Here is a 17,534-nt window from a genome sequence, read left to right as displayed (position 1 = left end):
TGGATCAAAGCTGTATTCTGCTGAAATAGCTGATGCATGTATCTTGATGGAGGAGTAGGACAGGCCTGAATGAAGAAGTTCGCCAGATACTCCAGAATGTTAGGCATATCTATGTTTGACACATCTTTTCCTCTTTCCGTACTCCAAATGACAAACCTTTTCCATTTTCCAGCATAGTTCCTTCTTGTTGAAGGTCTGCGTGCTTCAAGAATAATGTCTTTAACTCTTTGGGAAAGTTCTGGATTAGCTGCTGCTATGTGATGTTCCATGCAGTCAGTTGCAACGTTTTAGGTTTGGATGTATGATGCTGTAGTTGTTCTGAGTTAACATCAAAGGCATCAGGGTATTGGCCACATATTGTTCGAGACATGCTCCTCAGCAGTGGGTACCAGTGTTGTCTTGGCCAGTTTGGAGCTATCAGGATTATCCTTGGACGTTCTTCCTTGATTTTTAGTAGTACTTTGTGTATCAAGGGAAGAGGTGGGAATGCATATGCTGTTAGGCCTTTCCAGCTGAAGGAGAGCGAATCCACTTTCCATGCTAGTGGGTGGAATGTCCTTGTGCAGAACTTTTGAGCTGGTGATTGAGAGGTGATGCGAATAGATCTATCTGAGGCATTCCCCATTTCTTTGAGATGGTCTTGAAGATGTCCGGTGCAGCTTCCATTTGTGGGCATCCGATGTGGTTCTGCTTAATATGTCTGCTAGAGTATTTTCTTTTCCGGTACAAATATTGCCTGTAACTGGATGTTGTAGCTGAGTGCCAGGGTCCACAGCTCCAAAGTCATTCTGCATAGGGGTATGAATGAGTGCCTCCCTGTTTGTTGATGTACCACATGACTGTGGTGTTGTCTGTCCTTATCATCAACTGGCCCTCTTGGAGAAATGGTTTGAACTTTTGGATTGCCAGTTTTACTGCCAGCATTTCTTTTAGGTTGATGTGCAGGTGAAGTTGATCCTGTGTCCACAATCCTTGCACGCATTTGTCCAGCATGTGGGCCCCCTATCCTAGGTCTGAAGCGTCTGTTGTGATGGTCTGGCTTGCTTGACATCTGCGAAAGGGTAGGCCTGGGTTTGACTGACATGCCTGAGCCCACCATAGGAACTCCTGCTTTAAGCATGGAATTAGTGGGATTTCTGTTTCTAGGCTGTGTCTGTGTTGGGACCATAAATTCTTTAGGTACCACTGTAGTTTTCTCATATGTAGTCTGGCAAATGGGACCAAGATTATGCATGATGCCATGAAGCCCAAGGCCTGCAGTACTTTTCTTGCTGTTAACTTGTTCAGTTTTGTTAGTGCCAAGAAGTAAAGAGGAGTTCTTTTGTTTTTCTGTAGTCAGGAATGCCATTTGTTTTACTGTGTCCAATTCGCCCAAGAATGTCCTTGTTTGGGATGGTATCAGCCTTGACTTTTGTAAATTGACTGTGTATCCCAGTGCTTGTAGTAAGTAAATGACCCTTTGTAAATCTGTTGTCAGCTTGCTTTTGTTGTCCCCTTGTAGCAGGCAGTCGTCCAGGTATGGGTAAATTTGAATTCCCTGTAGTCTGCAATGGGCGATTACTGATGCCAGGCATTTTGTGAATACTCTGGGCAGTAGATAAGCCAAAGGGCAATGCTGAGAATTGATAGTGCTCTGATCCTGCAAGAAATCTGAGGTATCTTCTGCAGATTGGTCGAATGGGGACGTGCAGGTATGCCTCCTTGAGATCTAGAGTTACCAGCCAAGACTCCTTGCCCAGCATGGGAAGAAGTTGCTGTAGGGTCAGCATTTTGAATTTTGGGACAATGATGTATGTATTTAAGGTGGACAAGTCGAGAACTGGTCTCCAACTTTTTTCCTTTCTTGGAACTAGGAATAGTCTGGAGTAGAACCCCTTTCCTTGCTCTGCTGTTGGCACTCTTTCCACAGCTCTCATGTTTGCTAACTCCATTATCTGTTGTAGTGCATCTGTTTTTTGATTTGGAGGTAGATTTGGCATTCCTCTTTTGACTGGTAAAGTGTGGAAGTGAAACCGGTAACCTTGATCTATGGTTTGTAAAATCCACTTGTCTTTTGTTATGTAGTGCCAGTTCTTTGAAAATAAGGTTAACTTTCCGCCTAGAGGAGCTGCTATTTGTTCCCTGGTAGGCGGATTTAGGGTTAAGTCACTGTGGTTGTGCTGATGTAGTGGCAGTGGTTGTGTCTGTGCCTCTGTTGTTACCTTGCCACTGTCGCCCCCTGTAGGCACCCCCTCTGGATTGGTTTCTGCCTCTGGAACCTCTATTCCTGCCCCTTTGAAATTTTGTGGAGTCAGGAAAGGACCAATTTTGGCAGGCCAGTTCCTGCTAAACCTTGGGGTTGAACCTGCAAGAAATCTTTAACCGCTTGAACAGATTTTGCCTTTTCTTCCATTTTCTTCATAACCTGCTGGGCAGGTGTACCAAACAAACTTGTCTTATCCATAGGAGCATCTAGCAACTTAGCTTTAACATGATCCGGTAAAGCTTGCTCCTTTAGCCATGCATGCCTTCTTATCACTGTGCCAGTCATGGCTGATCTAAATGAAGCCTCCAGTGCATCATAGCCACATTTTAAGGAATGGTTGCTAACCTGTTGTATGTTATTTACCATTTCTAATACATATTTCTTATCAAGAGATTCATCAGTGGTTAGTTTTTTAGTTAACTGATCAAGCATAAACTCTTGGTATTGTATCATGTGAAACTGACAGTTTAAAGCTCTAGCTGAGAGAGTAGCTGAAGTGTAGACCTTTTTACCCCATCTGTCTAATGACCTTGCTTCCCTTTCAGAAGGAATAGGGTTTTTAGCTATGGTCGCGGCTACTGCCTTGGGACCCTGGGATATAGTTTCGGGTCTGCAAGTGGGGCCTTGTAAAGGTGGTGATGAGTATCTGGCACCCTGTAAAATCTGTCTGGTTTGGCAGGGGCTGGGGTAAAGAATCTGGAGCGGAGCAGACATCATTGAAAGCATCATCCACCACAGAGAGAACAGGAGGTATAGCTAAGGGCCTGTGCTGTGGGAGGTGCAGAAAGGTCCTAAGTCTTTTCTGGAGTCTGAAAATCCTGTTGCTGCCATTGGAACTGCTCGCATGGCATGTAAGGTTTCCCCAAAGGAGAATTCTTCTGGTGGGGAAGCAGCTGGAATGGATTCTTCAGCATCAGAATCTTCAAAATTGGAGAAAGGAGCCTCTGGCTGGTCAGTTATGTCTGATTCATCAGCAGAATCATCAGAGGACACTGGCTCAGGGGCTCTGCCCTAGGTCTCTTCTCTGGGGGCTGAGAGGCCCTGTCTGGGTGAGATTGAGATCCTCTAATTAATGAAATTAAATCTTCTGCCAAAGTAAGCATTTGAGAACTAGAAGAGGGCCTGGTTGTGGGGGTTTAACAGGCACTGTCTTAGTAGTCTTGGCTGCTTTAGCCCTGGCGAAGGCCTTAATGGACATGGCTGCTGGAGGCCTAGCAGCACCACGTGCTGGGGTAGAGACATCCAAGGGAATGGTGTCTGATAAGTCAGTGGCAACCACCGTAGTGGATAAAATTTCTGAGGCCGATTCAAGAGTGGTAGCAGGGGCCTCAGTTGCAGAGATAGGTTCAGCTGTACTTTGATCAGTTTTCTCGGTTTCGGCCGAAACCGAGACACTCATGATTTGCTTAACCATGGTTCCGGCCGAACCCGTGGACCGCGAGTGTCGGTCTTTATCTTTGCGTTTTGGCAGATTGGGTAGTCGGAGGATCCGGCGGCATAATGTACGCAAAATCAGAACCGAAAACTGTTCTGCAAACTCCGACCGACGCCTAAGCGTTGCCGGTTGAAAGAAGCACAGGCGAACAGGCTGCTACGTCGTGGGCTGGGCCTAAACAAGGCAGACAATAAGAGTGGAAATCTTTATGAGGTATTTGTTTCCCACAGGTTAAACAATTATTAACTTTTTCTGACATCGGCTGAGGCAAGAAGGAGTCCCCAACGGGGTACTTAGCTTTAGAAGTCTTCGAAGTAGTATTCGGTAGAAGTAATCTCTGGATCCGACCGACCAGCACTTGCGAACAGCTTCTGCTTCGGGCGCCACGCGGCAAGAAAGACTGAGGAAAATGGCGTCGGCTGATGCTTTTATACCCGAAGACCAACAGAGATGACGTCGGGTGAAGTGCGACATCAGCCCTAGCCGGACCCGGACTTTGGAATCCGGCCGACTGAAGGGCTGCCTGACGACAGGACAACCCAGTTGTTATGACTGCAGATGCATCCATGAAGGACATCAACTGATCAGATTTCCTGAGGTCCTTCGTTCTGTGCAAATAAAATCGTAACTGTCTCTGCACATCCAACTGATGAAATCTGAATTCTGCCTTGCTCGAGAACTGAGGAAATAACACTGGTAATTCAATGGATTAGTTAAGGTTACTAACTGACGCTACTTTGGGAAGAAAGGAAGGATTCGGTCTAAGAGAAACCCTGCCCTTATGAAAAATCAAATAAGGTGGTTTAATTGATAAAGCCTGTAGCTCCGAAACACGTCTGGCTGACGTGATGGCTACTAAAAAGACAGTCTTCCAAGTTTAGAATTTTAAATCACAAGTGGCTGCAGGCAAAAAGGGGGGTGAAGACAGACCCTGTAGAACAAAGTTTAAGTCCCAAGGCATAACAGGTTCAGAGACAGGAGGGCGAAGCAACAAAATGCCTTTCAGGAAAGTTTTACAGAGTCTATGTGCCATTAGACTAGGTTTGTCTGCGAAGTGAAAGGTAGAAATCACCGCCAACTGGACTTTAATGGTTGAGGCAGCTGATCTCTGGTTGAAAAGCATAGAAAGGAACTCCAATACTGACGAGATTGGAGCTTTGTAAGGGTCAATCTGTTTGGCATGTGCCTAGATGGAAAATCTCTTCCATTTGCTGTAATAAATCTTCCTGGTCGAAGGCTTATGAGAGGAAGATAGAATATGAACCACCTCCAGTGAAAAATGGTGAAACCTAACTAGTGACAGAAGTGGAGTAGCCAAGCTGTCAACCGGAGGGTCCGAAGAAAGGGATGGAGCTGCCCTGACATGCGAGTCAGTAAGTCTGGTTGTGGGTCCAGAAACAAAGAAACGTCCATGAAATAGGGATGGAGAAAGGGGAACAAAATTTGACGAGGCCAGTGTGGAGCAATCAGAATCATTTTGCTTCCCAAGGATTGCGCTTTCTGAATAACCTCTGACAGCAAAGGAACCGGAGGGAGGGCATATAGTAGACCGGAGGGCCAATTTTGGACTAGAGCATTCCCTGGGTGACTCCCCCTGAGGGGAGATAAGGGTGAAGTAGCTGCTGCATTTGGCTTTGAGGGGGCTGGCAAAAAGGTTGCAGCAAGGCTGACCCCACCTGTGGAAAATCTGCTCCGCAATTTGACAATTCAGGGACCACTCATGAGGCATCAGAATAGCTCTGCTTAGCCTGTCTGCAATCACACTTGACTTCCCCGAAATGTGTATTGCTACCAGAAAACGTTGGGAAGACATTGCCCATTGCCACACTCGCATGGCCTCTCTTGGATTAGTTAAGGTTTCTAACTGACGCTACTTTGGGAAGGATTCGGTCTAAGAGAAACCCTGCCCTTATGAAAAATCAAATAAGGTGGTTTAATCGATAAAGCCCTTGGTTCCTCCCTGTTTGTTCAGATACCATACCACCAACATATTGTCTGAATTGCAATAGTCCAGAGAGGAAGAAAGCTCTGAAGTGCTTGCAACGCTAGTAGCACTGCTCTCATCTCCAGGACATTGATATGCAGATGCATCTCGTGCTCTTGCCATGTGCCTTGGACTGTCCTGCCTAGATAATGCCCCCCCAACCGATCTGGAAGGCATCCGTGGTCACCGTGGCAACTGGAGGCAAAGGAACGAAGGGCTTTCCCGCATTGAGGTTGTCTGTGTGAAGCCACCAACTGAGATCCTGTTTGCACCTGTCTGAGTAGAATAGGGTGAGAAAGTGGAAGACGTTGAAGAGACCACTGGGCGAAGAGTAGCCACTGAAGGAGCCTCATATGTAACCTTGACAGTGGGACTAACATAATCGTAGCAGCCATCGTCCCCAACAATTGAAGGACCAAGCTTGCCTTCACTCTTCTCAGAGGGAGCAAGGCGTAAATCTGTTGCTGTAAGACTGATTCTTTCCTGTGGTAGAAACGTACGCATGAGGACAGTGTCTAATTCGGCGCCTATAAAAGTGACAGGCTGCGAGGGCAACAAGGCAGATTTTTCTCAGTTCAAGGTGATGCCCAACTGTTGACATAGGTAGATAGTGGCGTCTCTGGTCTGAAGTAGCAGATGCCTGGTGATGGCAGTAAGGAGCCAGTCGTCCAGGTATGGAAACACTTTGAATCCCTGACGTCTCAAGTGAGCAGTCACCACTGCCATGCATTTGGTAAACACCCTAGGGCTGTGGTGAGACCAAAGGGCAGGGCTCGAAACTGAAAGTGACTGGCTCCCAGCCAGAAATGTATGCGACTTCTGGATGCCCTGTCCATCTTTATGTGGTAGTAAGCATCCTTGAGGTCGATGGAGCACATCCACACTTCTTTTCCCAACAATGGGAGAATAGATTGCAACGTGACCATTTGGAACTTGGACTTTTGCACATGGGTGTTCAATCGGTTGAGATCCAAAATGGGTCTCAGGTCCCCTGTCCTTTTCGGCACCAAAAAGAATCTGGAGCAAGTCCCTAATCCGATCTAGTCTGAGAGGACATGTTGGATGGCTCCTTTTTCTAGCAGCTTTGAAACCTCTGAAGCTGCAGAATCCCTTTGACTGGGTGGAACATCCAGGATTTTCTTGATTGGAGGGGTAGTTGACGAGAAGGGAATGACGTAGCCTCCGGAAATTATTCGTACAACCCATTGGTCCTGGGTGACATCTTGCCAGGCCTCCGGATATAGTGAGATACGACCCCCGACTGGCTCCGGAAATGCACAGTCGGGCCTCCCATCAGGAGCGGCGGTAAGGAGAACGACGAAAGAAATCACGGTCTACTGAGTTACGAGGGCCTCCTCTGCCCCTAGGGCGGCATCTACCCGAATAACCACCCCCTCCCCTGCCTCTGGAGGGGGGCTCACCTTGTGCATCGGGAAAAAAACCTCTGATTTCTTGAACCACATCTTTCCACCCCTCTTGGCCTTGGGATAAGGCCTAGATGAAAGGGAAAAACAGACTCCTATGGCAGACTAGACTTGAAGGCCTCCGCGAAATGACAAAGATGCATCCAGGCATGTCTCCTAAGAGCGACTCCTGAACTTGCTGCCCTACTCGCTTTCTTGGCTGCGTGAGAGATCAGCCTCATGGAGGAGTCTGCAATAGAATTGAGGGCAGACATCTGAGTGTTGACCTTCTGAGCCACCGTCTCAGAAACGTTAGCCGTTAAGAGCATCTCCAAGCTCCTTTAGGAGATCTCTTTAGAGCCATGTAAAGTGTGATAAGTAATTCAGTGACCGCAAAGTAAAGGCCGCTGAAGAAAACATACGCTTCCCGTACCGGTCCATAGTCCTAGACTCCTTGTTAGGGGGAAGGATGGTGGAAGAAGTCTCGGCTAATTCCTTCTTGGTGGCCGCTGCCACCACCATGGCATCCACAGGGACTCCCTTGGATGGAAATTCCTTATCAGGAGGGGCAGACAAAAATTTATTGGGCCTCCTGGGGACTGGTTCCACAGAGTCAGGTGTTTCCCACACCCTTTGACAAACCAGATCCAGAAGCTCGAAAGGTGGAGACACCCAGGAGGCGGAGGGCTGAGCACCAAAGGCCTTCAGGAACACCAACTCCTCTTCGGAGGGGGCTTTGGATGGCCAGTCATCTCTTTGCTTCAAAATCTCTAGGATGTCACAGAAAGAAACATCCTCAGAGGATGACTTGGGGGACCCCTCCGATTCCTTGAGGTCAGTGTCTGACATGAGAGACTCATCTTGGGAATCTATGTGCTTCCTCTTGCATGTCCTCTTTCTGGATGGCTCCTCAGGCAAAAACTCTGAGGGGCCCTCAGAAATATGGGAACCACTCATGGGGGTACCCTGAGGCCTTGTGGCTCTGCTGTCAAGAGATAGAGGGCGATCAGAGACCTGCACCAGTGCTGTAGGGGACAAAGTGACCGAACCGTATGATGCCACTGACGACCTGGCCAGCGTGCTCCGCATTGCCTCGAAAGCTGGTCCTCCCAGGTCCGAAGATCGACCAGCCTCTGAAGCAGATATAGGAGTCAGGCTTCCCTGCGCCGAAGCACCGAGAGGGAGACTAGGAGCCGAGAGATGTCCCGAAGCCTCTCCCTCGGGTCCGACAGAGGAATCCTGAGTCCTGAACCCAGTGGACGGCGCCGACTGAGTCGGAGCTGATGTCGGAACAGATAAGCCAGGAGGGGCTGTCGGAACTGACCTAGGAACATCACACAGAGCCGAGCACTCCTGCTCCTAAAGCGGAGATGCACTCGGAGGAGGAAGTATCAATGTAGGTAGAGGGACCGGCTCCAAGGCCGACTGGGTCGGAGCCGAAAACAATTTTGCCAGTACGGGTGACTGAAGAAGTCTCTGCAGCACTCTATCGACATCCACATCCGATAAGGTCCTGGAGGATTTGGAGGATAGGGAAGGAGATTGAGACCTCCTCTCTGAAGGAGACCTGCGAGGAGGAGATACCGGCCTAATGCTAGGCGACCGGCTCCGAACAGGCTCCAAGCAAAGCAGAGCCAAAGCAGGTTCCATAGACACCGACACTTCCTGCGGCCCCGAGGACAATGGAGCCAAAGATGTCATTGAAGATTTTGCTGTTTTCTCCGGCGGCTCCGAAGACACTGATGGAGCAGAGGATCACTTTTTAGCCTTGGAAGATTTAGCTTTTGATAGAGAAGACTTAAAGCTGGAAGCACTCTCCAAACCCTCCTCGAAGGAGGGTTGCAGAAGTCCCTTCAAAATCAATTTGTTCTTCCTTTCCTGAAGAACACGCGGGCTAAAAGCAAGACAAAAACTACACAATTCCTGGAGGTGAATCGCTCCCAGACAGTACACACAAAGAGAGTGTCCATCAGTGATGGACATCTTATAACTACACTTGGTGCACTTCTTAACGCCCGAGGGTTTATGCTCCTTAGTATCTTTGGACATAGTTGCCACAAACACCGAGTAACTAACTCAACAACTAGACCAATGGTCCATCAGCCACAAGCACGGGAACAGAACAAACAAACAGTACACCACAAAGACCTCTAACTAAAATGGTCCTAGGCACAAGTACAAGGGGGAGGACTAATTCCTCTAATTTAAACGGTTTTAGCTAAGGGAAAAAGTTAGCACACAAGGAAAGCAAGGGGATAGACTAGGTCCTCTAACTGAAACGGGCCTAGCCAGTTGGAAACAGCTACTGGGATACCACAAGAACACGCTATAAGAAAAAAAAACTTTTCCACAACACAGTTCAAGATACACACACAAATAGCTATGAAAATAGCTTTTTTGCAAAAAACTTCTCTGCTATAAAGAAGAAAGGGCACTTAGCCACAACCAAGAGCGAGACCACGTCCGAGCTACACGAGCGGCAAACGAGATCTGGTGATAAAGAGCAGTGCAGCATGGGATACCATCTTAGCCCAGCCAACTGAAAGACTTCAAACTAAAGTATGGCCGAGTCGGAGCCAACATTCGGCTCCAAACCCACGGGTAAAATTCATAGAAATTTGAAATTCATAGATTAGTACTAGGCTAACTGCCCTTGTGAGCCATTTTAAGCCTAGCCAATTATCCCTTGTGAGACTTGAATCCTGCACCTTGTATTTGTAAGGCAAACACCTTAACCATTAGGCCACCCTCCCACAATCCTAAGAATGTAGGCGAGATTGGACTACATAATATCTATTCGTTATAAAAAGTATCACTACTTTTTTAAGCTAAATACTATAAGGAAAGCTTTTGAGAGAAAACTCAAGTTGAAAGAAAACCTCTTACAGTAAGAGAGTCTTCTGTAGAATCACTGAGACACCTCTGCGCTTCCAAAATGTTCAAGAGGCAAACGAGATCTGAGTGCCTGCAGTACAGCCTAGGGAATTATGGATTGTGGAGAAGTCAGAGCTCTGGAACTGATAAGCTCAAGATCAGCACTGAGGTCAATTTCATCAGATTTGAAGACTCATGTTTGAATGGACGAAAATAAACATTAGATCATTACCTCCTAATCAGATACAGCACAAAAAAGCAAACTGCAAATATCACATGACATAAAGGGACTACTACTCTCTAATAAAGAAGAGGCTTTCTGTAATAGAATTACTTATCAAAGAGTTGTGTCCCACACCTATGGGCTGTTCGAATGACTTGTACAATATGCAACATTCTTTCTTCTTCTTTCAGCTTTTCCCAGTTAGGGGTCGCCACAGCGGATCATCTGTCCGCTCATGACTGGCAGTGGAGTTTTACAGTGTTGACTTGCTAGTCCGGCGCCCAACCTTCCACAGAAGGCACACACACGCACACACTCATACCTATGGCAAATTTAGTGTGTCCAATCCACCTACTGCATGTCTTTGGGATGTGGGAGGAAACCGGAGCACCCAGAGGAAACCCACGCGACCACAGGGAGGACATTTATGCTGCATAAAATAAATGAGGGCGGTCAGTCAAAAGTTAACTTTCACACCAAATAACCAGAGATGTCTGTGGTGAAGGTGATAATGGCCAGCAAGGAAGAAGGTGGTTAGCACCAAAAATCTAACACTTGCAGCAGAGTTCCCTAATACAATGCAGCAGCAAAGAACCACATGACAAATATCTACAAGTATAACCTCTTGGCTTGGATTTGTTTGCTTTCTTATCACACAAAATACACTTTGTTGGTTAAAAAAAAACTGTCATATACTTCAAAGAAAGGAAAAAGGGAATAAGTGAAACAATTAAATATTTACCTCAAGACAGCAGTCAATAAGACATTTACACTTGAAATTTGTGATAGAATAATGAACCAGATGATAATGCAACTTTTACTTTATGTTGCAGATGAATTACGCACCTAAAATCCTTGACATCTGCATCAATTCCATTTTGCACAGGTAAGCCATTCTGCTTATCTAAACCATCCCCCTGGATCTCCTTTAGGTCTCCAAGTTTATCTCCATCAAAAGGTGTCTTGTTTTTCTTACTGACTTTCTCACTTTCATCAGCCTCTGCATCTCTGGGACCCTAATCAAATGAAATATAGAGTTTAATTAAAATAATTCTCAACATCTAAACATTTTATCAAAATTAAGAATATCAGACTCCTCACAGAAACACTGAGCCATAAATTTAAAAATATGAATATAAAAAGGCAAACTGGCAAGGAGTATACAAACCAAGACATAAAATAAGCACTGTAAATGAAAGTGATCAGGACTCAAGACACAGACTACGCTTCTTTATTAAAAAATAAAATCCCAGAGTACATGCTTTCATACACAAAACACTTCATCAGACTCCAAGTGTCACTGCTGCAAAAGTATCAAATTAAAATGATGCCAACATTATGATTGTTTAATGAAATCTTGGAAAGTGAGAGGATGCCTGAGGAATGGAGAAAAAATTTTTGGCTCCTCTCAGGAACTGTTTTACCAAAGGATGAGAGAATGAGTGGGCTCAGTATTATAATGAGCCGAGATGGCAGAAGCATAAATCTTAATTGACGAGAAGGATAGACCTTTGTGGAGCATTTCTGTTAAGTAATCTAGTATATGAGGTAAGCTGGGCACAGTTGTGCCCATTCCCTAAGACTGGCTCCACGAACAGTATCTTTTCCATTTTTCCGAATAGGATTTTCTAGTACTAGGCCTCCTTGCCTCAAGAATGACATCCAGCACCTGCTTACTGAGTGTTGCTGGTGTTGAATTCAGGGGGTTAGCCAGGCTTGCAAGGTTCAGGGTCTGCAGCTGAGGGTAAAGAATCTGGCCTGCCTGCTGGGATAGCAGGGAAGGAGTCTGTGGCAGGTGCCATGGTTGTAGCACTGTCATACTGCTCAAAAGAGGGTACCAGTGCTGGCGTGGCCAGTCTGGAGAAATCAGGAATGTCCTTGGCTTGTCCTGTTGGATTTTTAGTAGAACCTTCGACTGGAGTGGCAGAGGGGGAAAGGCATAGACTAAGAGGCTTTCCAAGGTGAAGGGCAGGGCATCCATTTCCCAAGCTTGGCTGTGGAGAGTTCTGGTGCAATATTTGCTCAACTGACAGTTCTGAGGGGAAGCAAAAAGGTACACCTGTGGTGTCCACCACCTGTTCCTCAAAAGCTTGAATATTTTGGGTTCCAGTTTCCACTTGTGTGGGTCCATGAGATTTCTGCTTAAGTCGTCTGCCAGTGAATTTAGTTTGCCTGGCAGGAATTGAGTCTGTAAGTGCACTTGGTTGCTCAAGGCTATGTTCCACAGACGTATGGCTAGTCTACAGAGTGGGCAAGAATGGGTTCCTCCCTGCTTGTTTATGTACCACATAACTGTGGTGTTGTCTGCCTTTACCAATAGTTGTACTGGAAGTATAAGGCCTTTGAAGGTTGTCAGAGCATTCTGTACAGCTAACATTTTTTTGACTGATATGCAGGTGTATTTGCTTTGGGTTCCATTTGCCCCGAATGCACTGCCCTGCCATGTGAGCCCCCCCCCATGCATAGTCTGATGCATCTGTTGTTAAGGTTTGGGTGGCAGGGGGTAGAGTGAAAGGGAGTCCCTTGTTGTGGTTGCAGGCCTCTGCCCACAAAAGAAACTGTCCTTAGGCAAGGAATGATAGGAATCACTGTTTCCAGGTCCTGAGAATGTTGACACCAGAGACTTTTTAGGTACCATTGAAGTTTCCTCATATGCAGTCTTGCATATGGAATTAGTAGAATGCAAGAGGCCATGAACCCTGGGGCTTGCAGTATTTTTCTTGCAGATAGCAGAGTTTTGATGGCCAGTAGACTGAAATAGTTTGTCAAATAAATTTGTTTCTCTGGAGTGAGGAATGAAATCTGGGAAGTTGTGTTCAAGCTTGCGCCCAGGACTACAATCTGTTAGCTAGGTACAAGCTGTGATTTCTTTTCATTGATGGTGCACCCCAGTTAAGTTAGAAGTCTCTTTACAAATGCCAGGTGCTGAAGTAGCAATTCCTGACTGTCCGCCTGAATCAGGCAATTGTCCAAGTATGGGTAAATTTCAATTCCTCTCTGCCTGCAATATGCAATGGCTGGAGCTAGGCACTTTGTGAATACCCTGGGTGCAGTAGATAAGCCAAAGGGAAGTGCAGAGAATTGATAGTGCATAGAGCCTGCTCTGAAGCATAGGTATTTAATGCAAGATTCCCTTATGGGGATGTGCAGATAAGCTTCTTTTAAACCTAGGGTTGCTAGCCAGTAGTCCTTGGCTAGCATAGGAAGCAGCTGTTAGAGAATTAGCATTTTGTATTTTGGAGCCAACAAAAAGGTGTAGAGAATAGATAGATCCAGCATAGGAAGCCAAAAGTTTTCTTTTCTGGGGACCAGAAACAGTCTGGAGTAAAAACCTTGTCCCCTTTGTTTTGCTGGGACAGGTTGAATAGCCTTGATAGTGAGAAGAGAAAGTACTTGCTTTAGGCCTCTGCCCACTGGTTTGGGGGGAGGTCTGGCCATCCACTTATGGATGGGAGTGAGTGGAACTTGAATCTGTATCCCTGGGAAACAATGTTTAAGACCCATTTGTCCTGGGTAATGTATTACCAGTTTTTGGCACGCAGTGCAAGTATCCCTACTAAAGGTGCAAGTACTTGGCTAAGGCTTGGAAGAGTTCAGGATAAGTCATTGTGGAATTTTACCATAGGATGGAGGCTTACTACTCCCTGTTTTGGACATGGGAGCACTCCATTGCTTAGATCTGTGCATAACCTGAGACTGAAGTCTTGGTGGTCTGCTGCCCCTGAGCTTGGACTGAGAAGGCCTGGAAGGGACTGGAAAAGACCAGTTTTTTTGCAAAGCCAATGCCTACTGAATCTAGGTGGCTGTACTTGTAAGAAATCTTTAACAGTTTGCACAGATTTAACTTTTGCCTCCATTGTTTTGAAGACTTCTTCTGCTTTATTACCAAACAGACGCTCTTGATTTAATGGTGCATACAGCAATTTTGCTTTGACATGATCTGGTAAGTTCTGTTTCTTTAGCCAAGCATGTCTTCTATGAATAGACAGAGTGACAGCAGCCCTGCAAGATGCTTCTAAAGCATCAAACCCACATTGCAAAGTATGTTTACCAACTTGGTTAGCACAATGCATTAACTCTTGTAAATCTTTGTGTTCTGCACAATCAGGAATCAAGAACATTTTTTGTTTAATTAGCTCCATAACATACTGCTGATACTTAAATATATGAAACTGGCAATTTAAAGCCCTAATTGCAAGCGTAGCAGAGGTGTATACCTTTTTACCCAATCTGTCTAATGCCCTGAAATTCCTGTCCGAAGGGGTAGGAGGTTTGGCAGTTGTAGCCTTAATGCCTTTAAGTCCCTGGGAAATGGTCTCTGGATCTGCAGAAGGATTCCTAAAAAGGAATTTATGAGAGTCAGGCACTCTATAGTACCGGTCAGGTTTCCTGGGAGCTGGAGGCAAGGTATCAGGAATAAGGCTGCATTCCAGGAAGACATCATCTGCAACTTCCAGGACAAGAGGGATAGCTAGAGGCCAGTGCTGAGGCAAGCTTAACCCCCCCCCCCCCCCCCGAGTCTCTTTTTGGACTGGGAGTAGTCCTAGCTCTCCCAGCGGAAATGTACAAGGTTTCACCAAAGGAAAAATCTTCTGGAGGAAAAGCAGAGGGAATGGAATCCTCTGCATTAGAATCTTCATAGGTAGATAAGGGTATGTCCTGGAAATCAGAAGGATCAGAGTAATCAGATTCCTAATCAGAAAGAAAATCAGTTCTGGGTCTTTTTGAGGGGTAAGGCTGACTTCCCTAATTAAAGTAATGAGGTCCTCAGCTATTCTAATCATTTGTTTTTTGGCATGTGGGCCTTTGAATGCGCTTGGGTCATCTGTTTCCTGGGTGTAGTGTGAACTTTAGGCCTGAGAAATTCAGTATTTTTGGTTTGAAAGGAAGTCGTTGGTTTAATATGAAAATCGGAAGGCCTGAAAACACCCTCAGAAGCCGGTGACCCATCCAAGGTAGACACATCCACAGGTTCCATAGTCGAAGAAGCATCTTGCCGCATACCGGACTCCGCATGGGTCTCAGTAGAGGGCTGCGAATCTGTAGAAGCAGGTATCAGGGGCTGCAAAAGCGGCTCACTGAGTACCGGCGGATTGGCGACTAGCTTAACGTTAGCTTCGTCGGCAGTCTTCGACCTATGCGGTCTGTCTCTGTCTTTATCCTTTCGTTTTTTCAGAAGATAGGTAGTCGGATGGCTTACCGAAGTCATTTCGGAGTACGGAGATCGAGAGCGAAAGAATTTAGCTACAAAAATAGCCCGTCAGTAAGAATGAAAATATCTGTGAGGCATTTGCTTTCCACAGGCAAGACAATTATTAATTTTTTCTGACACCGGTTAGAGCAAGAAAAAAGGATCCCTAACAGGGTACTTATCTTATAGAAGACTTCAGGTCTGAAACTCGAAAAACGACAATTTCAGGAGTCAGCCGACTGGCACTTGCGAATTGATTCTGCTTCGGGCACCGCACGGCAAGAAAGACTGATGAAATGGCGTTGGCTGCATGTTTTATACCCCTGACGACCAGATGTCATGGAAGAAGCGACAACATCCGACGCAGAAATCCCAAGACTCTGGTATTCAGGCCAGCTGAGGGCTACCTGCAGGCAGATAACCCAAATGTGATGACTGCAACAGTGAAACACGAAGAACATCTTGAAGGCCAGAGAAGAGATTATAAGGCCAAGGAGAAGCAAATGTCCTTGCAAGGCTGTAATGAGTGGCCTGCAGTGAGGGTATACCCTAGAGACGATAAAGGCTATCAGGGGAAGTGGAGGGTGGGAAGGAATACTGCAACATCGAAGAGAAGGACATCTATGGTTATGGTAAGGTTTTACACAACTATTCTATGTTCTTCTATTCCCATGTTGCAGTATTCATACTGTGGGAGTGTACCACAGCTAGGGGGAATATTGGGAGGTCGCAGAGGTGGAGGACTCCAGGAATCCTTGTGGGACTGTCCTTGCAAACTCTGCCCTGGCTATAAAGACCTGGTCCAGCTTGTAGTGCCTGGTGAAAGTATGGTCTGTGGACCAGGTGGCTGCCACCATGATGGAAGCTGTGTCTAGTCCTTTCTTGAAGGCCTTAGAAGTAGCCATGCCTCTGGCAGAATGCACTTGCACTCCTTGAGGCAATGGCTTGTGATGATGAGAGTAGCAAAAAATGATGGATTTTCTGAACCAGGAGGAGATGGTTTGTTTGGAGACCGCCTTACCCAAGGCCCTGGGATGGAAGGAAATGAACAGTTGGTCAGATTTCCTGAAGGGCTTGGTTTTGTCCAAGTAGAATCTCAGTTGCCTATGTACATCTAGGGAATGGAGGATCCTCTCTGTGGAGTTAGTTGGAGAGGGGAAGAAGGTGAGTAGGTGAATGGACTGGTTTAAGGAAAGCTCATTAACCACTCTGGGCATAAAGGAGGGGTTAGTGCGTAGGAAAACCCTGTCATTGTGGAAGGTGGTCTAAGGAGGGTAGGCCATTAGGGCCTGTAATTCAGACACTCTTCTAGCAGAGGCAATGGCCACTAAAAGGATGGTTTTCCATATATGCACATTTGAAGAGATGGTGTTGGCTGGCTCAAATGGGGTAGGGTAAGCTTTTCTAGCAAGAAGTTGAGAGCCCAGGGGGGAGGAATGGGCTTTCTTGGTGGCCTGACGTGCAAGACCCCTCTCAAGAAAAGTTTTACATCCAGTCTAGAGAGAAGAGGCGGCTGTAAAGGCAAGCAAGCAGAAATGGCTAAAAGATGTACTTTGACAGAAGAGTAAGCTAGCCCCTCCTTAATGATTCTGCAGGTATAGTTCAGGACCAGGGTAGGATCTACCAGAAATGGGTCCTTGTTTCTCAGAGACCAACATTTCGAGAATCTCTGCCATTTAGACAAAGTAGTTTCTTCTAGTTGTTGGTTTCCTGGCCTCCCTCAGGACAGTGAGCACGTCTTCTGAGTGGTGTTGTCTAAAAGGGATCAAAAGTTGATCACCCACAGAGTTAGTTGTAGTACACACAGTTGTGGGTGCAGGAGGGAACCTTGTTGTTGAGTTAGTAGGTCCACCTGGTGGGGTAACTTGTGATGATTGCCCTTGGCTAGTGAAAACAGTCGTCTGTTCTGGGGGGAGCCAAACAGATCCAGTTCTGGTGTGCCCCACTGGTGGACTATGTGAAGGAAGGTTTCCCTGTGCAACATCCATTCGTGTTGCAGAGATGTAGTTCTGCTAAGCAAGTTCGCTTGCTTGTTTTCTTGAGAGGGAATGTATGAAGTTTTCAGGAAGAGGTTGTTTTTTTCTGTTAAATCCTAGATTAGCAGGGTAATCCGACATAACCAGTATGTCTTTGTCTCTCCCTGTTTGTTTAGGTACCACATGACAGTTGTGTTGTCTGT

The 17,534-nt window shown here is 46.2% G+C and overlaps 1 protein-coding gene across 6 annotated transcripts in view; it reads right to left on the bottom strand.

The window, feature by feature from the left end:
- The window catches only part of PUM1 (pumilio RNA binding family member 1), a 3,075,948-nt gene that overhangs the window by 2,815,896 nt on the left and 242,518 nt on the right, over positions 1-17,534 (bottom strand). For all 6 annotated transcript variants that reach the window (XM_044084662.1, XM_044084694.1, XM_044084669.1 and 3 more), the window contains exon 2: positions 11,011-11,180. In XM_044084662.1, coding sequence (XP_043940597.1) covers positions 11,011-11,180 — 170 coding nt within the window. The remainder of the gene's footprint in view (positions 1-11,010; positions 11,181-17,534) is intronic.

Source organism: Protopterus annectens, chromosome 1.part1 (genome assembly GCF_019279795.1).
Source record: "Protopterus annectens isolate FY-2018-M chromosome 1.part1, PAN1.0, whole genome shotgun sequence".
Lineage (NCBI taxonomy): Eukaryota > Metazoa > Chordata > Ceratodontiformes > Protopteridae > Protopterus > Protopterus annectens.
Note: the sequence above shows the minus strand (reverse complement) of the source record. Positions and strands in the feature narration are given on the sequence as shown.